Source organism: Haliotis rubra, unplaced genomic scaffold (genome assembly GCF_003918875.1).
Source record: "Haliotis rubra isolate DU_JTF1 unplaced genomic scaffold, ASM391887v1 Scf1637, whole genome shotgun sequence".
Classification (NCBI taxonomy): Eukaryota; Metazoa; Mollusca; class Gastropoda; order Lepetellida; family Haliotidae; genus Haliotis; species Haliotis rubra.
In genome coordinates, this window is record NW_025765600.1 from 116,157 (window position 1) to 136,251 (window position 20,095).

The window sequence follows — 20,095 nt, forward strand, 5'->3', positions numbered from 1 at the left end:
CATATCCCAATGGTATGAAGTTTCTTTGGTCTCTATCGATCAAAGGTTAGTGGCGGCTGATTTTGATGGCTTCCAAAAGTTTTCTTTTTGTGAAGTCCTGATTCTTGGTGGATAAGATTTCGAATTTGTCAAACCAGCCCCTAAAACTAAGTTTGGCGTCATCTCAACCCTGATCAAGTACGCTAAGAACATTGCACCAGCGGCCATGACCTAGAACATGAGCGGAACCACCTACAACATGTCTTCACGAGCCTTAACCAGTAATCCACCAACACATAGTCTGTTTGATTTCATTTGAGACCAATGAATTGCTCACTAACACAAAATCTAATAATTGCAACAAAACCAAATTTTGCAGTCACATGAAAACGACAGACCAATGAAGAACTAATCAAACTATAGACTATCAAAGCACCCAACAGCTTGTTGTTACACCTGAATCCCCCCTTGTTTATTGGCTTCATCACTAGTTCCATTTGTTGTTCTTAGTTCCCATCTGGCCTCTCCCAATAATGTACCAGTTGTTATTCAATTACATGTTGTTGTTAATGTTAATCTGCTGATTGTCAAAACATACTACGCATATACTTCTCATCATTTGGTTTTAGCTTGATAACAGTGTAAGAATCTACATCCGAACGTCACTCTGTGCAATAAACAAGAAGTTTTCAATCATTAAGTTGTATGTTTCAATAAAACATAAGGTCAAATACTATGTCCTTTTACGATAGTTCTCATGTCTAAAATTATGATATCTGACAGTTTCATGAAAATTTTGGGTTGTTTTTTTCAGGAGCAGTTCGAAAAACCTGTCAGCGGCTACAGCCAAAAGACCTAAGACAAGAATATTTTCAAGAAATACAATAATGTTCAAATAACAATGAAAACAAGAGTCATCAGAAGATGACATATCCCCCCGGCCCCCATATCTTTGAAAGAACAAATCATCTGACAGTTACTTAAAGTCCAGCTTGATTTTAGACTAAGTGCAAATCATTTCCATGGAAATCATGAAAAAAATAAATGACAAAAATCTGCAAATAGCAAAAGGCACCACTTTGGGATCTGCCTCACATATCTGCCAAGTTTTGCTGAAAGATATTAAGAAGTTTTCGCGTTGTGCTCCGGAAACAAAACCTACCCCTCCCTTTTGAGACTAAGTCCAAATTGTTTTCATGGAAACTGAGAAAATAATAAATCACAAATATCTGCAAATAGCAAAAGGCACCACTTTGGCATCTGCCTCACATATCTGCCAAGTTTGGCTGAAAGATATTAAGAAGTTTTCAAGTTGTGTTCCGGAAACGAAACCCATCCCTTCCTTTTTGAGACTAAGTCCGAATCATTTCCATGGAAACCGAGAAAATAATAAATCACAAATATCTGCAAATAGCAAAAGGCACCACTTCAAGATCTGCCTCACATATCTGCCAAGTTTTGCTGAAAGATATAGAGAGGTTTTTGAGTTGTGCTCCGGAAACGAAGCCCACCCCTCACTTTTGGGATTAAGTCCGAATCGTTTCCATGGAAACCGGGAAAAATAAAAATGCCAAAAATCTGCAAATAGCAAAAGGCACAACTTTAGGATCTGTTTGATATATCTACCAAGTTTTGTTGAAAAATATTATACGGTTTTTGAGTTGTGCTCCGGAAACGAAAGCAATCCTTACTTTTTGAGACTAAGTCCAAAATGTTTCCATGGAAACCAAGAAAAATAAAATGCCAAAATCTGCAAATAGCAAAGGCACCACTTAAGGTTCTGTTTCATACATCTACCAAGTTTTGTTGAAAAATATTGAACGGTTCTTGAGTTATGCTCGAAACGAAGCCCACCCCTCACTTTTGGGATTAAGTCCGAATCGTTTCCATGGAAACCGGAAAAATAAAAATACCAAAAATCTGCAAATAGCAAAAGGCACCACTTAAGGTTCTGTTTGATATATCTACCAAGTCTTGTTGAAAAATATTGAGCGGTTCTTGAGTTATGCTCCGAAGCGAAGCCCACCCCTCACTTTTGGGATTAAGTCCAAATCATTTCCATGGAAACCGGAAAAATAAAATGCCAAAAATCTGCAAATAGCAAAAGGCACAACTTTAGGATCTGTTTGATATATCTACCAAGTTTTGTTGAAAAATATTGAACGGTTTTTGAGTTGTGCTCCGGAAACGAAAGCAATCCTTACTTTTTGAGACTAAGTCCAAAATGTTTCCATGGAAACCGGGAAAAATAAAAATGACAAAAATCTGCAAATACCAAAAGGCACCCCTCATGGTTCTGTTTGATATATCTACCAACTTTTGTTGAAAAATATTGAACGGTTCTTGAGTTATGCTCCAGAAACGAAGCCCACCCCTCACTTTTGGGACTAAGTCCGAATTGTTTCCATGGAAACCGGGAAAAATAAAAATGCCAAAAATCTGTAAATAGCAAAAGGCACCACTTTAGGATCTGTTTGATATATCTACCAAGTTTTGTTGAAAAATATTGAATGGTTCTTGAGTTATGCTCCGGAAACGAAGCCCACCCTTCTTTAAGACTAAGTCCAAAACATTTCCATGGAAACCGAGAAAAATAAAAATGACAATTATCTGTAAATAGCAAAAGGCACCACCTTAGGTTATGTTTGACATATCTACCAATTTTGTTTAAAAATATCGAACGGTCTTTGAGTTATGGTCCGGAAACAAAATGATTACGGACGGACGGACGGACGAGGCGACGAGGCGACGACTATATCCCACCGCATTACATGCCGGTGGGATAAAAAGAATTAAATAGTTCACTTGATTAACTTGTGTTGTTTATATATGTTTCTGATTGCAGAGGTCAAGAAAGAGCTAAATGTTGAAATACAGTTGTGCCAACATAAGGCCAACTAAATCACATCGTTGGGCCAAGTATGGGCCATGGTTTTATTACAAAGGTCAAGAAAGAGCTAAATGTTGTAACATGGTGGTGCCAACATAAGGCCAACAAAATCACTACGTTGGGCAAACTATGGGCCATGGTTTTGTGTGAATTTTCATTCGTTGGCCCAACAATGAGCCAACATGATGGGCCACTGTGGAGCCGATGAGCATATCCAAGTGGGCCCATCGTCAGGTTGACAACCATGGGCCAACCAAACCGGTGATTATGGGCCAACTATGGGCCAACATATCATTGCTATCTGGGGTCTTTCATTGTACTACATTTTTAACATGGCCAATGTAGATGGAGCTTGTGGACATTTAACATCGCGGGACAGTACTTTAATGCTTCAGTGCTTTTAGAACATGCATAAAACAATTTCTGAGAGTCATGTCAAACCTTTACTCAGAGTGTTAAAAAAGCATAACTGCCAGATTAGAGACAGTGTTTATCAAATCCTAGATAACAGTATAGATATGACTTAGTGACATGAACCTTGTCATTCTCCTACCTACCTATAGTTATCTGTGGAGAGTCAAGTCACATCGTCACAACTTACACAGTCCACTCTCCTACCTATAGTTATCTGTGGAGAGTCAAGTCACATCGTCACAACGTACGTTACACAGTCCACTCTCCTACCTATAGTTATCTGTGGAGAGTCAAGTCACATCGTCACAACGTACACAGTCCACTCTCCTATCTATAGTTATCTGTGGAGAGTCAAGTCACATCGTCACAACTTACACAGTCCACTCTCCTACCTATAGTTATCTGTGGAGAGTCAAGTCACATCGTCACAACTTACACAGTCCACTCTCCTACCTATAGTTATCTGTGGAGAGTCAAGTCACATCGTCACAACTTACACAGTCCACTCTCCTACCTATAGTTATCTGTGGAGAGTCAAGTCACATCGCCACAAGCACACAGTCCATTCTCCTACCTATAGTTATCTGTGGAGAGTCAAGTCACATCGTCACAACTTACACAGTCCACTCTCCTACCTATAGTTATCTGTGGAGAGTCAAGTCACATCGTCACAACTTACACAGTCCACTCTCCTACCTATAGTTATCTGTGGAGAGTCAAGTCACATCGTCACAACTTACACAGTCCATTCTCCTACCTATAGTTATCTGTGGAGAGTCAAGTCACATCGTCACAACTTACACAGTCCACTCTCCTACCTATAGTTATCTGTGGAGAGTCAAGTCACATCGTCACAACTTACACAGTCCACTCTCCTACCTATAGTTATCTGTGGAGAGTCAAGTCACATCGTCACAACTTACACAGTCCACTCTCCTACCTATAGTTATCTGTGGAGAGTCAAGTCACATCGTCACAACTTACACAGTCCACTCTCCTACCTATAGTTATCTGTGGAGAGTCAAGTCACATCGTCACAACGTACACAGTCCACTCTCCTACCTATAGTTATCTGTGGAGAGTCAAGTCACATCGTCACAACGTACACAGTCCACTCTCCTACCTATAGTTATCTGTGGAGAGTCAAGTCACATCGTCACAACGTACACAGTCCACTCTCCTACCTATAGTTATCTGTGGAGAGTCAAGTCACATCGTCACAACGTACACAGTCCACTCTCCTACCTATAGTTATCTGTGGAGAGTCAAGTCACATCGTCACAACTTACACAGTCCACTCTCCTACCTATAGTTATCTGTGGAGAGTCAAGTCACATCGTCAGCATTACACAGTCCACTCTCCTACCTATAGTTATCTGTGGAGAGTCAAGTCACATCGTCACAACTTACACAGTCCACTCTCCTACCTATAGTTATCTGTGGAGAGTCAAGTCACATCGTCACACAGCGATACACAGTCCACTCTCCTACCTATAGTTATCTGTGGAGAGTCAAGTCACATCGTCAACTTACACAGTCCACTCTCCTACCTATAGTTATCTGTGGAGAGTCAAGTCACATCGCCACAACGTACACAGTCCACTCTCCTACCTATAGTTATCTGTGGAGAGTCAAGTCACATCGTCACAACTTACACAGTCCACTCTCCTACCTATAGTTATCTGTGGAGAGTCAAGTCACATCGTCACAACTTACACAGTCCACTCTCCTACCTATAGTTATCTGTGGAGAGTCAAGTCACATCGTCTGGCATTACACAGTCCACTCTCCTACCTATAGTTATCTGTGGAGAGTCAAGTCACATCGCCACAACTTACACAGTCCACTCTCCTACCTATAGTTATCTGTGGAGAGTCAAGTCACATCGTCACAACTTACACAGTCCACTCTCCTACCTATAGTTATCTGGAGAGTCAAGTCACATCGTCACAACGTACACAGTCCACTCTCCTACCTATAGTTATCTGTGTGGAGAGTCAAGTCACATCGCCACAACTTGACACAGTCCACTCTCCTACCTATAGTTATCTGTGGAGAGTCAAGTCACATCGTCACAACTTACACAGTCCACTCTCCTACCTATAGTTATCTGTGGAGAGTCAAGTCACATCGTCACAACTTACACAGTCCACTCTCCTACCTATAGTTATCTGTGGAGAGTCAAGTCACATCGTCACAACTTACACAGTCCACTCTCCTACCTATAGTTATCTGTGGAGAGTCAAGTCACATCGTCACAACTTACACAGTCCACTCTCCTACCTATAGTTATCTGTGGAGAGTCAAGTCACATCGTCACAACTTACACAGTCCACTCTCCTACCTATAGTTATCTGTGGAGAGTCAAGTCACATCGTCACAACTTACACAGTCCACTCTCCTACCTATAGTTATCTGTGGAGAGTCAAGTCACACATCGCCACAACTTACACAGTCCACTCTCCTACCTATAGTTATCTGTGGAGAGTCAAGTCACATCGCCACAATCCACACAGTCCACTCTCCTACCTATAGTTATCTGAAGAGAGTCAAGTCACATCATCGTCACAACTTACACAGTCCACTTCTCCTACCTATAGTTATCTGTGGAGAGTCAAGTCACATCGTCATCAACGCACACAGTCCACTCTCCTACCTATAGTTATCTGTGGAGAGTCAAGTCACATCATCACAACGCACACAGTCCATTCTCCTACCTATAGTTATCTGTGGAGAGTCAAGTCACATCGCCACAACTACACAGTCCACTCTCCTACCTATAGTTATCTGTGGAGAGTCAAGTCACATCGCCACAACGCACACAGTCCACTCTCCTACCTATAGTTATCTGTGGAGAGTCAAGTCACATCGTCAACAACTTTACACAGTCCACTCTCCTACCTATAGTTATCTGTGGAGAGTCAAGTCACATCGCCACAACTTACACAGTCCACTCTCCTACCTATAGTTATCTGTGGAGAGTCAAGTCACATCGTCACAACTTACACAGTCCACTCTCCTACCTATAGTTATCTGTGGAGAGTCAAGTCACATCGCCACAACGTGACACAGTCCACTCTCCTACCTATAGTTATCTGTGGAGAGTCAAGTCACATCGTCTCACAATTACACAGTCCACTCTCCTACCTATAGTTATCTGTGGAGAGTCAAGTCACATCAAGTCACAAGCTTACACAGTCCACTCTCCTACCTATAGTTATCTGTGGAGAGTCAAGTCACATCGTCACAACTTACACAGTCCACTCTCCTACCTATAGTTATCTGTGGAGAGTCAAGTCACATCGTCACAACTTACACAGTCCACTCTCCTACCTATAGTTATCTGTGGAGAGTCAAGTCACATCGTCACAACTTACACAGTCCACTCTCCTACCTATAGTTATCTGTGGAGAGTCAAGTCACACGTCGTCAACTTACACAGTCCACTCTCCTACCTATAGTTATCTGTGGAGTCAAGTCACAGTCACATCACAGTCACACTCTCCTACCTATAGTTATCTGTGGAGAGTCAAGTCACATGAATCGCCACAGTCCACTCTCCTACCTATAGTTATCTGTGGAGAGTCAAGTCACACATCCACTAACTTACACAGTCCACTCTCCTACCTATAGTTATCTGTGGAGAGTCAAGTCACATCGTCACAACTTACACAGTCCACTCTCCTACCTATAGTTATCTGTGGAGAGTCAAGTCAGTCCACTCTCCGCCTATAGTTAGCTGTGGAGAGTCAGTCAGTCACTACACAGTCACTCTCCTACCTATAGTTATCTGTGGAGAGTCAAGTCACATCACGGCACAACGTTACACAGTCCACTCTCCTACCTATAGTTATCTGTGCCTGAGAGGTCAAGTCACATCGTCTGGCAACTTACACAGTCCATTCTCCTACCTATAGTTATCTGTGGAGAGTCAAGTCACATCGTCTGGCTTACACAGTCCATTCTCCTACCTATAGTTATCTGTGGAGAGTCAAGTCACATCAATCTGGCGTACAAGTCCACTCTCTCCTACCTATAGTTATCTGTGGAGAGTCATAAGTCACGTACGATCACAACGCCACACAGTCCCTCTCTACCTATAGTTATCTGTGGAGAGTCAAGTCACATCGATCACAACTTACATAAATATTCTCTACCGAGAAGTTATCTGTGGAGAGTCAGTCCGTCACATCTGGCAACGCACGCAGTCCATTCTCTACCTATAGTTATCTGTGGAGAGTCAAGTCACATCGTCTGCGCGTGCACAGTCCTCCTCTCCTGCGATATAGTCTATCTGTGGAAGTCAGTCACATCGTCTCGCGTGCACAGTCACACTCTCCTTACCTATAGTTATCTGTGGAGAGTCAGAGTCACATCGATCACAACACACAGTCCACTCTCCTACCTATAGTTATCTGTGGAGAGTCAAGTCACATCGTCACAAACTTACACAGTCCACTCTCCTACCTATAGTTATCTGTGGAGAGTCAAGTCACATCGTCACAACTTACACAGTCCACTCTCCTACCTATAGTTATCTGTGGAGAGTCAAGTCACATCATCGATCAACTAGCGTGCACAGTCCACTCTCCTACCTATAGTTATCTGTGGAGAGTCAAGTCACATCGTCACAACTTACACAGTCCACTCTCCTACCTATAGTTATCTGTGGAGAGTCAAGTCACATCGTCACAACTTACACAGTCCACTCTCCTACCTATAGTTATCTGTGGAGAGTCAAGTCACATCGTCACAACTTACACAGTCCACTCTCCTACCTATAGTTATCTGTGGAGAGTCAAGTCACATCGTCACAACTTACACAGTCCACTCTCCTACCTATAGTTATCTGTGGAGAGTCAAGTCACATCGTCACAACTTACACAGTCCACTCTCCTACCTATAGTTATCTGTGGAGAGTCAAGTCACATCGTCACAACTTACACAGTCCACTCTCCTACTATAGTTATCTGTGGAGAGTCAAGTCACATCGTCAACTTACACAGTCCACTCTCCTACCTATGGTTATCTGTGGAGAGTCAAGTCACATCGTCACAGGCTGCACAGTCCGCTCTCCTACCTATAGTTATCTGTGGAGAGTCAAGTCACATCGTCGCAACTTACACAGTCCGCTCTCCTGCCTATAGTTGTCTGGTGGAGAGTCAGAGTCGCATCGTCTGGCTTGCAAGCTTCCACTCTCCTGCCCATAGTTATCTGTGGAGGTCAAGTCGCATCGTCACCTGGCTTGCACAGTCCACTCTCCTGCCTATAGGTTATCTGTGGGTCGAGTCGCGATCGTCACGGCAAGTTTGGTCACGTACGCGCGGTTGTCTGACGGAGAGGTCAAGTCACAGCGTGCCAGCTATGCACGGTCGGTCTCTACCTGGTTATCTTGCGGAGGTCAGAGTCGCATCGTCTTTCGTACGGGTCCGCTCTACCTATAGTCATCTGTGGAGTCGAGTCGCATCAAGTGCGTAGATCACAGTCCACTCTCATATATGGTTATCTGTGGAGAGTCAAGTCGCATCGTCACAACTTACACGAGTCCATCTCCTGCCTATGGTTATCTGTGGAGAGTCAGTCATCGATCTGTGCTTGCACAGTCCGTTCTCCTACCTATAGTTATCTGTGGAGAGTCATCATCACAACTTACACAGTCCTCTCACTATATGGTTATCTGTGGAGAGTCAAGTCGCATCGTCTGAAACTTACACAGTCACTCTCCTACCTATAGTTATCTGTGGAGAGTCAAGTCACATCGTCTGGCTTACGCAGTCCACTCTCCTACCTATAGTTATCTGTGGAGAGTCAAGTCACATCGTCACAACTTACACAGTCCACTCTCCTACCTATAGTTATCTGTGGAGAGTCAAGTCACATCGTCACAACGCACAGTCCACTCTCCTACCTATAGTTATCTGTGGAGAGTCAAGTCACATCGTCACAACACAGTCCACTCTCCTACCTATAGTTATCTGTGGAGAGTCAAGTCACATCGCCACAACTTACACAGTCCACTCTCTACCTATAGTTATCTGTGGAGAGTCAAGTCACATCGTCACAACTTACACAGTCCACTCTCCTACCTATAGTTATCTGTGGAGAGTCAAGTCACATCGTCACAACTTACACAGTCCACTTCTCCTACCTATAGTTATCTGTGGAGAGTCAAGTCACATCGTCACAACTTACACAGTCCACTCTCCTACCTATAGTTATCTGTGGAGAGTCAAGTCACATCGCCACTAGCGTACACAGTCCACTCTCCTACCTATAGTTATCTGTGGAGAGTCAAGTCACATCGCCACAACTTACACAGTCCACTCTCCTACCTATAGTTATCTGTGGAGTCAAGTCACCTACAGTCCACTCCTCCTACCTATAGTTATCTGTGGGAGAGTCAAGTCAAACGTCCTACGTCTAACTTACACAGTCCACTCTCCTACCTATAGTTATCTGTGGAGAGTCAAGTCACATCGTCACAACTTACACAGTCCACTCTCCTACCTATAGTTATCTGTGGAGAGTCAAGTCACATCGTCCACAACTTACACAGTCCACTCTCCTACCTATAGTTATCTGTGGAGAGTCAAGTCACATCGTCACAACGTACACAGTCCACTCTCCTACCTATAGTTATCTGTGGAGAGTCAAGTCACATCGTCACGTCAAATTATACGCACACAGTCCACTCTCCTACCTATAGTTATCTGTGGAGAGTCAAGTCACATCGTCACAACGTACACAGTCCACTCTCCTACCTATAGTTATCTGTGGAGAGTCAAGTCACATCGTATCGTCAACTTACACAGTCCACTCTCCTACCTATAGTTATCTGTGGAGAGTCAAGTCACATCGTCCACAACGTACACAGTCCACTCTCCTACCTATAGTTATCTGTGGAGAGTCAAGTCACATCGTCACTGGCTTACACAGTCCACTCTCCTACCTATAGTTATCTGTGGAGAGTCAAGTCACATCGTCACAAGCTTACACAGTCCACTCTCCTACCTATAGTTATCTGTGGAGAGTCAAGTCACATCGTCTAGTTCTTCGTGAGTCACAGTCCACTCTCCTATCTATAGTTATCTGTGGAGAGTCAAGTCACATCGTCACAACGTCGTACACAGTCCACTCTCCTACCTATAGTTATCTGTGGAGAGTCAAGTCACATCAGTCACAACGCACACAGTCCACTCTCCGCACCTATAGTTATCTGTGGAGAGTCAAGTCACATCTCTCCCACCTATAGTTGTCTGTGGAGAGCAACACAGTCCACTCCACTCTACCTATAGTTATCTGTGGAGAGTCAAGTCACATCGTCACAACGCATTACACAGTCCACTCTCCTACCTATAGTTATCTGTGGAGAGTCAAGTCACATCGTCTAACGTGCACAGTCACACAGTCCACTCTCCTACCTATAGTTATCTGTGGAGAGTCAAGTCACATCGTCACAACTTGCACACAGTCCACTCTCCTACCTATAGTTATCTGTGGAGAGTCAAGTCACATCGTCACAACGTCACAACACACAGTCCACTCTCCTACCTATAGTTATCTGTGGAGAGTCAAGTCACATCGTCAAGAGTCACGTGCACAGTCCACTCTCCTACCTATAGTTATCTGTGGAGAGTCAAGTCACATCGTACAACGTGCACAGTCCACTCTCCTACCTATAGTTATCTGTGGAGAGTCAAGTCACATCGTCACAACTTACACAGTCCACTCTCCTACCTATAGTTATCTGTGGAGAGTCAAGTCACATCGTCACAACGTACACAGTCCACTCTCCTACCTATAGTTATCTGTGGAGAGTCAAGTCACATCGTGCCAGTCCACTCTCCTACCTATAGTTATCAGTCAACGTCTAGCGTACACAGTCCACTCTCCTACCTATAGTTATCTGTGGAGAGTCAAGTCACATCGTCACAACGTACACAGTCCACTCTCCTACCTATAGTTATCTGTGGAGAGTCAAGTCACATCGTCACAACGTACACAGTCCACTCTCCTACCTATAGTTATCTGTGGAGAGTCAAGTCACATCGTCACAACGTACACAGTCCACTCTCCTACCTATAGTTATCTGTGGAGAGTCAAGTCACATCGTCACAACTTACACAGTCCACTCTCCTACCTATAGTTATCTGTGGAGAGTCAAGTCACATCGTCACAACTTACACAGTCCACTCTCCTACCTATAGTTATCTGTGGAGAGTCAAGTCACATCGTCACAACGTACACAGTCCACTCTCCTACCTATAGTTATCTGTGGAGAGTCAAGTCACATCTACTCTATGGGCATTATCTGTGGAGGTCAAGTCAACTGCTAACTTACAGTCCACTCTCCTACCTATAGTTATCTGTGGAGAGTCAAGTCACATCGTCACAACTTACACAGTCCACTCTCCTACCTATAGTTATCTGTGGAGAGTCAAGTCACATCGTCACAACGTACACAGTCCACTCTCCTACCTATAGTTATCTGTGGAGAGTCAAGTCACATCGTCACAACGTACACAGTCCATTCATGTGTTTTGGTCAACTGTTTCAATTTGGATGAGTCAATTCACTTCGACAAACTTGTCATGAAATATTTTACTGTCATTAGGAACTCACCTACAGCATGAAACAGTATATTTATTATTCACCAGGATATTTATCCTTGAGAGCTGGCGATACGGTCACTTTGAAGAGTTAAGCTACACTGCCATACAGCTCACTGTTGAGTTGTAGTGAAGATATATAACACAAAGCAGTTTGTGAAGTCCACACATCAAATATTTAGGACAATTAGTGATTATTGCTGATTGAGTGTGTTGTTTACAAACAAGAGAAACGCCTGTTCACTGTGCTGTGATGTCAAAGGAACAGAAACCACTCTCATGGAATAAGGTGAACATAGCTGAGGGTAGACTGACGCTTTGTCCCTCAATATATATAATTTTGATAGTAACAAATAAACCCATTAACATTGAAAAAAAGTCCAAGTGAGTTGGGAGATTCGGAACCTCCCAACTGGGGAAATGTAGACTTGCTTCATTTATGACTTTAGCATTGCAGGGAGGGCTTGGCATTAGGGAAAATACTGTGGTTCAGGGACTGTGAGACAGAGTAAAGCTGAGGGGTAATCAGCTATTATCTACAATGTTTCAGAATGGTTTCATTCTGTCTCTTCAACAGTTACAATCATACTCCTCAACATCATCAATCTGAAGAGATGCTGATTTATCACATAAATGTCGCTTTCTAAATGGCTGAGCGCTCTTCTATTATTTTCAATGTACCCCGCTTACAAGCGAGCAACATTTCAATGTACCCTGCTGTCAATGGCAACTCATTTGGTACTTCATGGTAGTAATTCTTTATCTTGAATATCATTGAATCACGTATGATGTACGGATATTACCGATGTTTTGCAAATGCAAATCGATGGAAGGGAGATAACTCTAAGTCTGTTTTTCTTGTCAGTAAAATTTGGCGATGGCTGCAAAAAGATTTGTACCTGTGCTTCAAACAATTCAAAATTAACATTAAGGTGTTCAGTAAGATAAATATGTTGTTCACTGGTCCCTCAGGGCCCATGGGTTGATGTACCCTCCATGTTTGTTTATGTTCCACTCGCCCTTCCGGCTCCGGGAACATAAACAAACATGGAGGGTACATCAACCCATGCCCCCCTCGTGACAAGTGAACAACTTATAATGTCCACTGTCCATCAGGTGATGAATGAGTATGTCTGTCTGTAATAGTGCTGACAGCTGACAGTGGACATGATGGTCCCATGCTGACATTGCTAATGGAAATCCAACTGCCCAGTTCCATGATTGAATTACACCCATGATGGCTGCTGACCACAAGAGTGACCTTAAAGTGTCAGGCCACGCTAGCTTCATTTCACTTCATCATTGTTCAGACTTAGTGTTACGACATTGTACGCATAACATCTGACAAGCCATTACATTCTGAGACAGATTAACCAATTATAAGATTGGAGCCATTTGTCAGTGATGCTGGCAGTATAGTAAATGAGTGATCATAAATCTGTCTCACAGACCCTGGCCCTATTATTTTCCCTAGCCTAGCCATTTCTGCAATGCTAAAGCTCTTAATGAAGCAAGTCTAGATTCCCTCAAGTTCAGGATCCTCATCTCACTGGGAGTCTTTCTTCAATTTTAAAGGAATTGTTTGTTTCTATCAAAAGTATATATATTCAGAGACTAAGCGTTAGTCTAGTGAGTGATTTGATTACAATATCAATTTGATTTCAAAATACAGACAAACATAGATGACTGCATCATATGCGTCCTAGCACTGTTGACTTCCTGACTTTCCAAGATCGCTGTAAAGTCATCACAAACGCTTTGGCATTGGTTCGAGTCATTTACGATTATTTGTTTTTGAGTTAGAGTGCAATTCATTGGTCAGGTTTTAACTCAAACAGACTGTATTAACAACTGAACAAAATGAATGTAACAACTTAATCACAAAACAACTTAAGTTTGAACATAAACCTGATTACTATGTGAGTTGGGGCCAAATATTGCCCTTGGAGCAAGTCTAAATAAATCTCTGTAATGATTATCGATTCATTTCAAACATCAGAAACATTTGAAAGAACATTTTATTTTGTCAATTATGGATCAGATTATTAAAAGGTTAATGAATTCCAAATCCGCACCCTCTCCCTGAATATTGCTGCAGAGCAGGTACGTCTCATAAAGCATGCAAAGTTACAATCAATAATCTAAATCAAAAGGTACCTAAATAATTAACGTACACTTGCTATAGGGACCACTGATTGCGTAAACCAACAAAGTGATTAATCCTGAACATGATGACCAAGTCTTAATGTCTCCAAATGCACAGGTGAGTTTTGTTGCATCCAGTCAGAAACTGTGTGATAGACAATGACTGGACATGAAGACCAGGGCACAATAATTGTAAGTGTTAATAAGATCCCTAACCTATCCTATCTGTATCATTGTAGAAGTGAGTTGGGTTTTACGCTGCTTTTAGCAGTATTCCAGCAATATCACAGTGGGGGACACCAGAAATGGACTTCACACATTGTACCCATGTGGGGAATCAAACAGGGTCTTCGGAGTGATGAGCGAACGCTTTAACCACTAGGCTACCCCACTGCCCCGTGTCATTTAAGGAAAGCAAGCCAACGAACATAGATTCATTCAATTTCAGAGGACTCTACAAATGTCACACGTGTTTGACAATATGAATGTTATGGCATGAATCAGGTCTAAACTGGTTTGAGATTCACTGTTATATTTCAGCATATGCATGATAAGTGGTGTCAGTACAGACATCAATTAGTATCTCACTGCACAAGTTATATGCATAATGTAGAATGAAACATTGCTTAAGATAAATTAGAACTTGCTGCATATTGAAATAGACAACAAATAAATATCACCTAGAACTGATCCACGTCCCAACGACATCTCAGGTTACATTATCATCAGTATCTTTTCGATGACGTTTGGTTCAAACACAACTAACATGAATAACAATGGCATACACGTAATTGCAAATAGCCTTAAGGGTGAAACAGTACACTCATATCATGGTACGGTACATATTGTGGTACAAGGCCTTCGGTTCGGTCCGTTCCGTTCGGTATATGAAATATGATCATAATGAAGAAACTTGACAACACGAGCTGTGGGCAGCCATCGTCGCAGTGGCGGGTCTGGTGTACGTAGCCAAACCTTACATTGTTCAATAACATCAGAAAAAAATAACCATAATGTTTGTTATTTTGAATTAACAAAACTGTCATTTAAAAAGGTTAATAAAATGATGGTACGAAAAAAGAAAATACTAAATTTTTGGATTGCATTACGGTATACAGAACCAAAGGCAAAATACTGCCGTTCTACTAATACCACAGTATACCGTTTCACCCTAACTGCCCTGTCACACCGTCCAATGTTACTCAATTCATTGTTCTGCAATATGCTGCCATTCCCTGTCACTCCTGTCAGTGACCAAAGATGATGATGAAGCCCATTTGTATTGAGTTTGACATTAGGACATTACTGCCTCCTAAATAATGGTCCTAGATCTTATTGCCAGCTGACACATGACCACCCCATTATGACTCCATGATATGAGGCTAATATATGACCACCCCATTATGACTCCATGATATGAGGCTAATATATACATTAACTCCTTCCATAAACAATGATATCCTTGTGTTACACTGACAGAAGCTGACCACAGTAACCAACTCAGCTCCTACTGCTTCCTGCTTATCTGTTATGGAATCAAGACAAATTCTGTATGTTTTAAGAACCTTACACCGTTTTACAAGCTTCCCTGATACTTTTATTGCTTTACTGAAGAATGTTGCCAAGCTTTGTTCATATCTAACTATTTAAGTGGCATCTGGTTGGCGGTTTAATGCCATACTCAGAAATATGCCAATTATAAGGCTGCGATCTGTAAATAATCGAGTCTGGACCAGACAATCAAGTGATCAACAGCACGAGCATTGATATACACAATTGGGATATGATGACATGTGTCAACCAAGTCAGCGAGCCTAACCACCCGATCCTGTAAGACGCCTCTTACGACAAGCATGGGTTACGGAAGATCAATTCTAACCCAGATCTTCACTGGTCCCCTTATGTTATTAGTGAAGTAGACACATGTCACTACACCTGGGGTTACTGAAGATCAATTCTAACCCAGATCTTCACTGGTCCCCTTATGTTATTAGTGAAGTAGACACATGTCACTACACCTGGGTTACTGAAGATCAATTCTAACCCAGATCTTCACTGGTCCCCTTATGTTATTAGTGAAGTAGACACATGTCACTACACCTGGGTTACTGAAGATCAATTCTAACCCAGATCTTCACTGGTCCCCTTATGTTATTAGTGAAGTAAACACATGTCACTACACCTGGGTTACTGAAGATCAATTCTAACCCAGATCTTCACTTGTCCCCTTATGTTATTAGTGAAGTAGACACATGTCACTACACCTGGGGTTACTGAAGATCAATTCTAACCCAGATCTTCACTGGTCCCCTTATGTTATTAGTGAAGTAAACACAGACACATGTCACTACACCTGGGTTACTGAAGATCAATTCTAACCCGGATCTTCAATGGTCCCCTTATGTTATTAGTGAAGTAAACACAGACACATGTCACTACACCTGGGTTACTGAAGATCAATTCTAACCCGGATCTTCAATGGTCCCCTTATGTTATTAGTGAAGTAGACACATGTCACTACACCTGGGTTACTGAAGATCAATTCTAACCCAGATCTTCACTGGTCCCTTATGTTATTAGTGAAGTAGACACATGTCACTACACCTGGGTTACTGAAGATCAATTCTAACCCAGATCTTCACTGGTCCCCTTATGTTATTAGTGAAGTAGACACATGTCACTACACCTGGGTTACTGAAGATCAATTCTAACCCAGATCTTCACTGGTCCCCTTATGTTATTAGTGAAGTAGACACATGTCACTACACCTGGGGTTACTGAAGATCAATTCTAACCCAGATCTTCACTTGTCCCCTTATGTTATTAGTGAAGTAGACACATGTCACTACACCTGGGTTACTGAAGATCAATTCTAACCCAGATCTTCACTGGTCCCCTTATGTTATTAGTGAAGTAAACACAGACACATGTCACTACACCTGGGTTACTGAAGATCAATTCTAACCCGGATCTTCAATGGTCCCCTTATGTTATTAGTGAAGTAAACACAGACACATGTCACTACACCTGGGTTACTGAAGATCAATTCTAACCCGGATCTTCACTGGTCCCCTTATGTTATTAGTGAAGTAGACACATGTCACTACACCTGGGTTACTGAAGATCAATTCTAACCCAGATCTTCACTGGTCCCCTTATGTTATTAGTGAAGTAAACACAGACACATGTCACTACACCTGGGTTACTGAAGATCAGTTCTAACCTGGATCTTCACTGGTCCTCTTATGTTATTAGTGAAGTAAACACAGACACATGTCACTATACCTGGGTTACTGAAGATCAGTTCTAACCCAGATCTTCAATGGTCCCCGTATGTTATTAGTGAAGTAAACACAGACACATGTCACTACACCTGGGTTACTGAAGATCAATTCTAACCCAGATCTTAACTGGTCCCCTTATGTTATTATTGAAGGAAACACAGACACGTCACTACACCTGGGTTACTGAAAATCAATTCTAACCCGGATCTTCACGGGTCCTTAGCAAAATGAAACAGAGTACAGGCGAACAAACCAAAAAATAGCATACAGCTGCTTGTCATTGATTCCACATCAGCGAGGTGGGTAGGCTTTAACACCTTTTAGTGTCTAAAGTGGCATCTAGAAGCTGGTATGATGAATAGGAACATGTTTTATTCATTGACAACTCTTGCAATAAAGAAGTTGCCAATCCATAAACTTTGTTCCTCTTCATGTTGATATCAAGAAACATTAACATCTTTTACTGAAACATGTCTTTGTCTAGGGCTGGCCATCAATAGAGATCACAGAAATTGATAAGCACTACCACAACATTGATTGATTATCAATAATTATTGGAGACGTGACTGAGCAAAAGAGGAAATGAAAGTCCCAAAGAAATCAAGATATTTCACATGACTACCAAGTGGTGACGACCTTACACAAGGATTACAAACAAACACATGTCTGGGACCATATTTTAAAAGCTGCTGATGAATGGACAAGTAACTTTGTGTACACGGTATGCAAATTACTAATGTATTTCATCACAAAAATTACTACAGAATATTATTGATGACACAATTTTCATATTGGTAATCATTAATAATTCTGCCAATGGATGATACTGCTGATTATTGATCTTTTTAGCCAGCCCTACATCAAAGCACTTTTCACAAAGGAACATGAAGAGTATTGTTAGATGTAATAGTCTGATACCTACCTGAAAGAATTAGGTCTTGAGATCCTATCCTTCAAAGAAACAGTACTAAGAGATGTGGACAATTCTTCCTTGCCGTTGCATCCATAAACTTGACTTCTAGAAATATTACCATTCATCTGTGCATCTCTACTGTAAAACAAAGGTCTAGCCATATCCTTCTTGGTAAATGAACTCCTCAAAACATCCTCAGTAAATCCGTTTATGCAACTTTCACTTCGTTCGGGTGAGATGCGTGAATTTTGAAACTTGTTTTGATGGTTGTCTTTATTGTTCTGTTCCGTTTCACTTTGTTTGTTTGACTGTCCTCCACATTGACATATATGACTGGTCAGGTCTTCAACCTGACTGACCGTTCTCTCTCTGCGGGATGCATCCTCTGAATCAAGTTGACAATCAACTGAATCAAATGCTGCAAGTGGTGCCCTTAAGCTCACATCATCACCAAATATTTCGGACACAACACTCTTGGCATTGTCCATGCTGGTAAGCATTGCACCAGCATAGTCTAAACTGTCAGAGGATTTGCACGAGAACTGGGACCTTCTCTCTGGTATCCTTCTCCTGCCCCTTCTCAGAGAAGATTTCACTTCGATGATATCGGAATGGCGGTACATTTTGGGGCTATGAGGATGAGTCTTGCATATAAGGTTCTTCTGCCATGCATGTAATCGGGCGTTTCTTGGACCACAGGAACAATAGGTATCTGGTTCTGATTTGCATGGTGAACTTTTCAACTGGATTTGTCCACAGTGTTGGCACGACGTCTGACTCTGCTCTCTGATATCGGGTGGTTGCACTTCTTGCGCGTGTCATCTTGACTTTCATCAGTAGAAGGTCCCAGACTCTCTATCCCGCTGTCTGATGGGACAACACCCTTATCGGCTGCCTGCTCCTCCGTCCTCATCAACTTCTCTCTTTCTTCATCCTCCTCCTTGTCGATGCTACTGTGAGTTCCATATGCACATATGTCCTCATCCTTAGTCTTAAAGCTACGGCCTCGTTTACGAACAAAAGAACCCCTCCGATCTGCTTGGAGGAGCAGTTCCCATGATCTTCACTTAGATGTTACGTCTGAAAAGAAAATCATACTTTATGAAGGATATAAATATGATGATTGTATTTATTCATGTGGGGTTCATAGTTATAATGACATTAATACCAGGTTTTCATTTATCATGTTTATGGATGAAATATATGTATTTACACAATAAAAGTAGCATGATTAATGTACAGGTATAAAAAATGTACCAGAATCAGTATCTCTAATGCACAGCCTATGACAATTTATAATAACAACAATTATTTTACAATATCATGATCCCAAATATATCCTGAAAATTGCAAAACAAACTATGAAGTTGTAAACAATGTCAAACTAAATCTTTTAAAAAATCTCAAAGCGGCACACCAAGGCAGAATTCCTTGAACAAAAGCCTTCTATAATGAACCCCTACAGATTTGGGTAAACCCAAACATACCATCAGTAAACACTGAAGCAAACAACTCACTCCAAAATGAAAATGCAGAGTGTCAAATATGATGGGAACAAACTAACACAACAAAGAGCCCATGAGCCAGGACAATGTCCCCCTCTCACATCCACCTGTAATCATCTCAGCAATATTACCAGGTGTGTGACAACAACTGGCAGAGACTGACCAGCTGACCGATATTCACCCCCTCCCACACCTGGACGTGACATGTGAACAGCTTTCTCCCAGGATGTGGGAACCTCCACAAGAAGAGACTGTTCTCCGATTGATTCCCAGCCCCGTCTACATCACCTTACACGCTAGTCTTTGTCAGTCTGTGATGTTTAGTGTGCAAACACAAACCCGAGCACATTCCTACT

The 20,095-nt window shown here is 42.0% G+C and overlaps 1 protein-coding gene across 1 annotated transcript in view; it reads right to left on the minus strand.

The window, feature by feature from the left end:
- The window catches only part of LOC124271819, a 36,891-nt gene extending 17,880 nt beyond the window's left edge, over positions 1-19,011 (minus strand). The window contains exon 1 of the mRNA XM_046706969.1: positions 18,244-19,011. Within this exon, the coding sequence (XP_046562925.1) occupies positions 18,244-18,857 (614 nt within the window). The 5' untranslated portion in view covers positions 18,858-19,011. The remainder of the gene's footprint in view (positions 1-18,243) is intronic.
- Between the last annotated feature and the right edge of the window lie 1,084 nt (positions 19,012-20,095).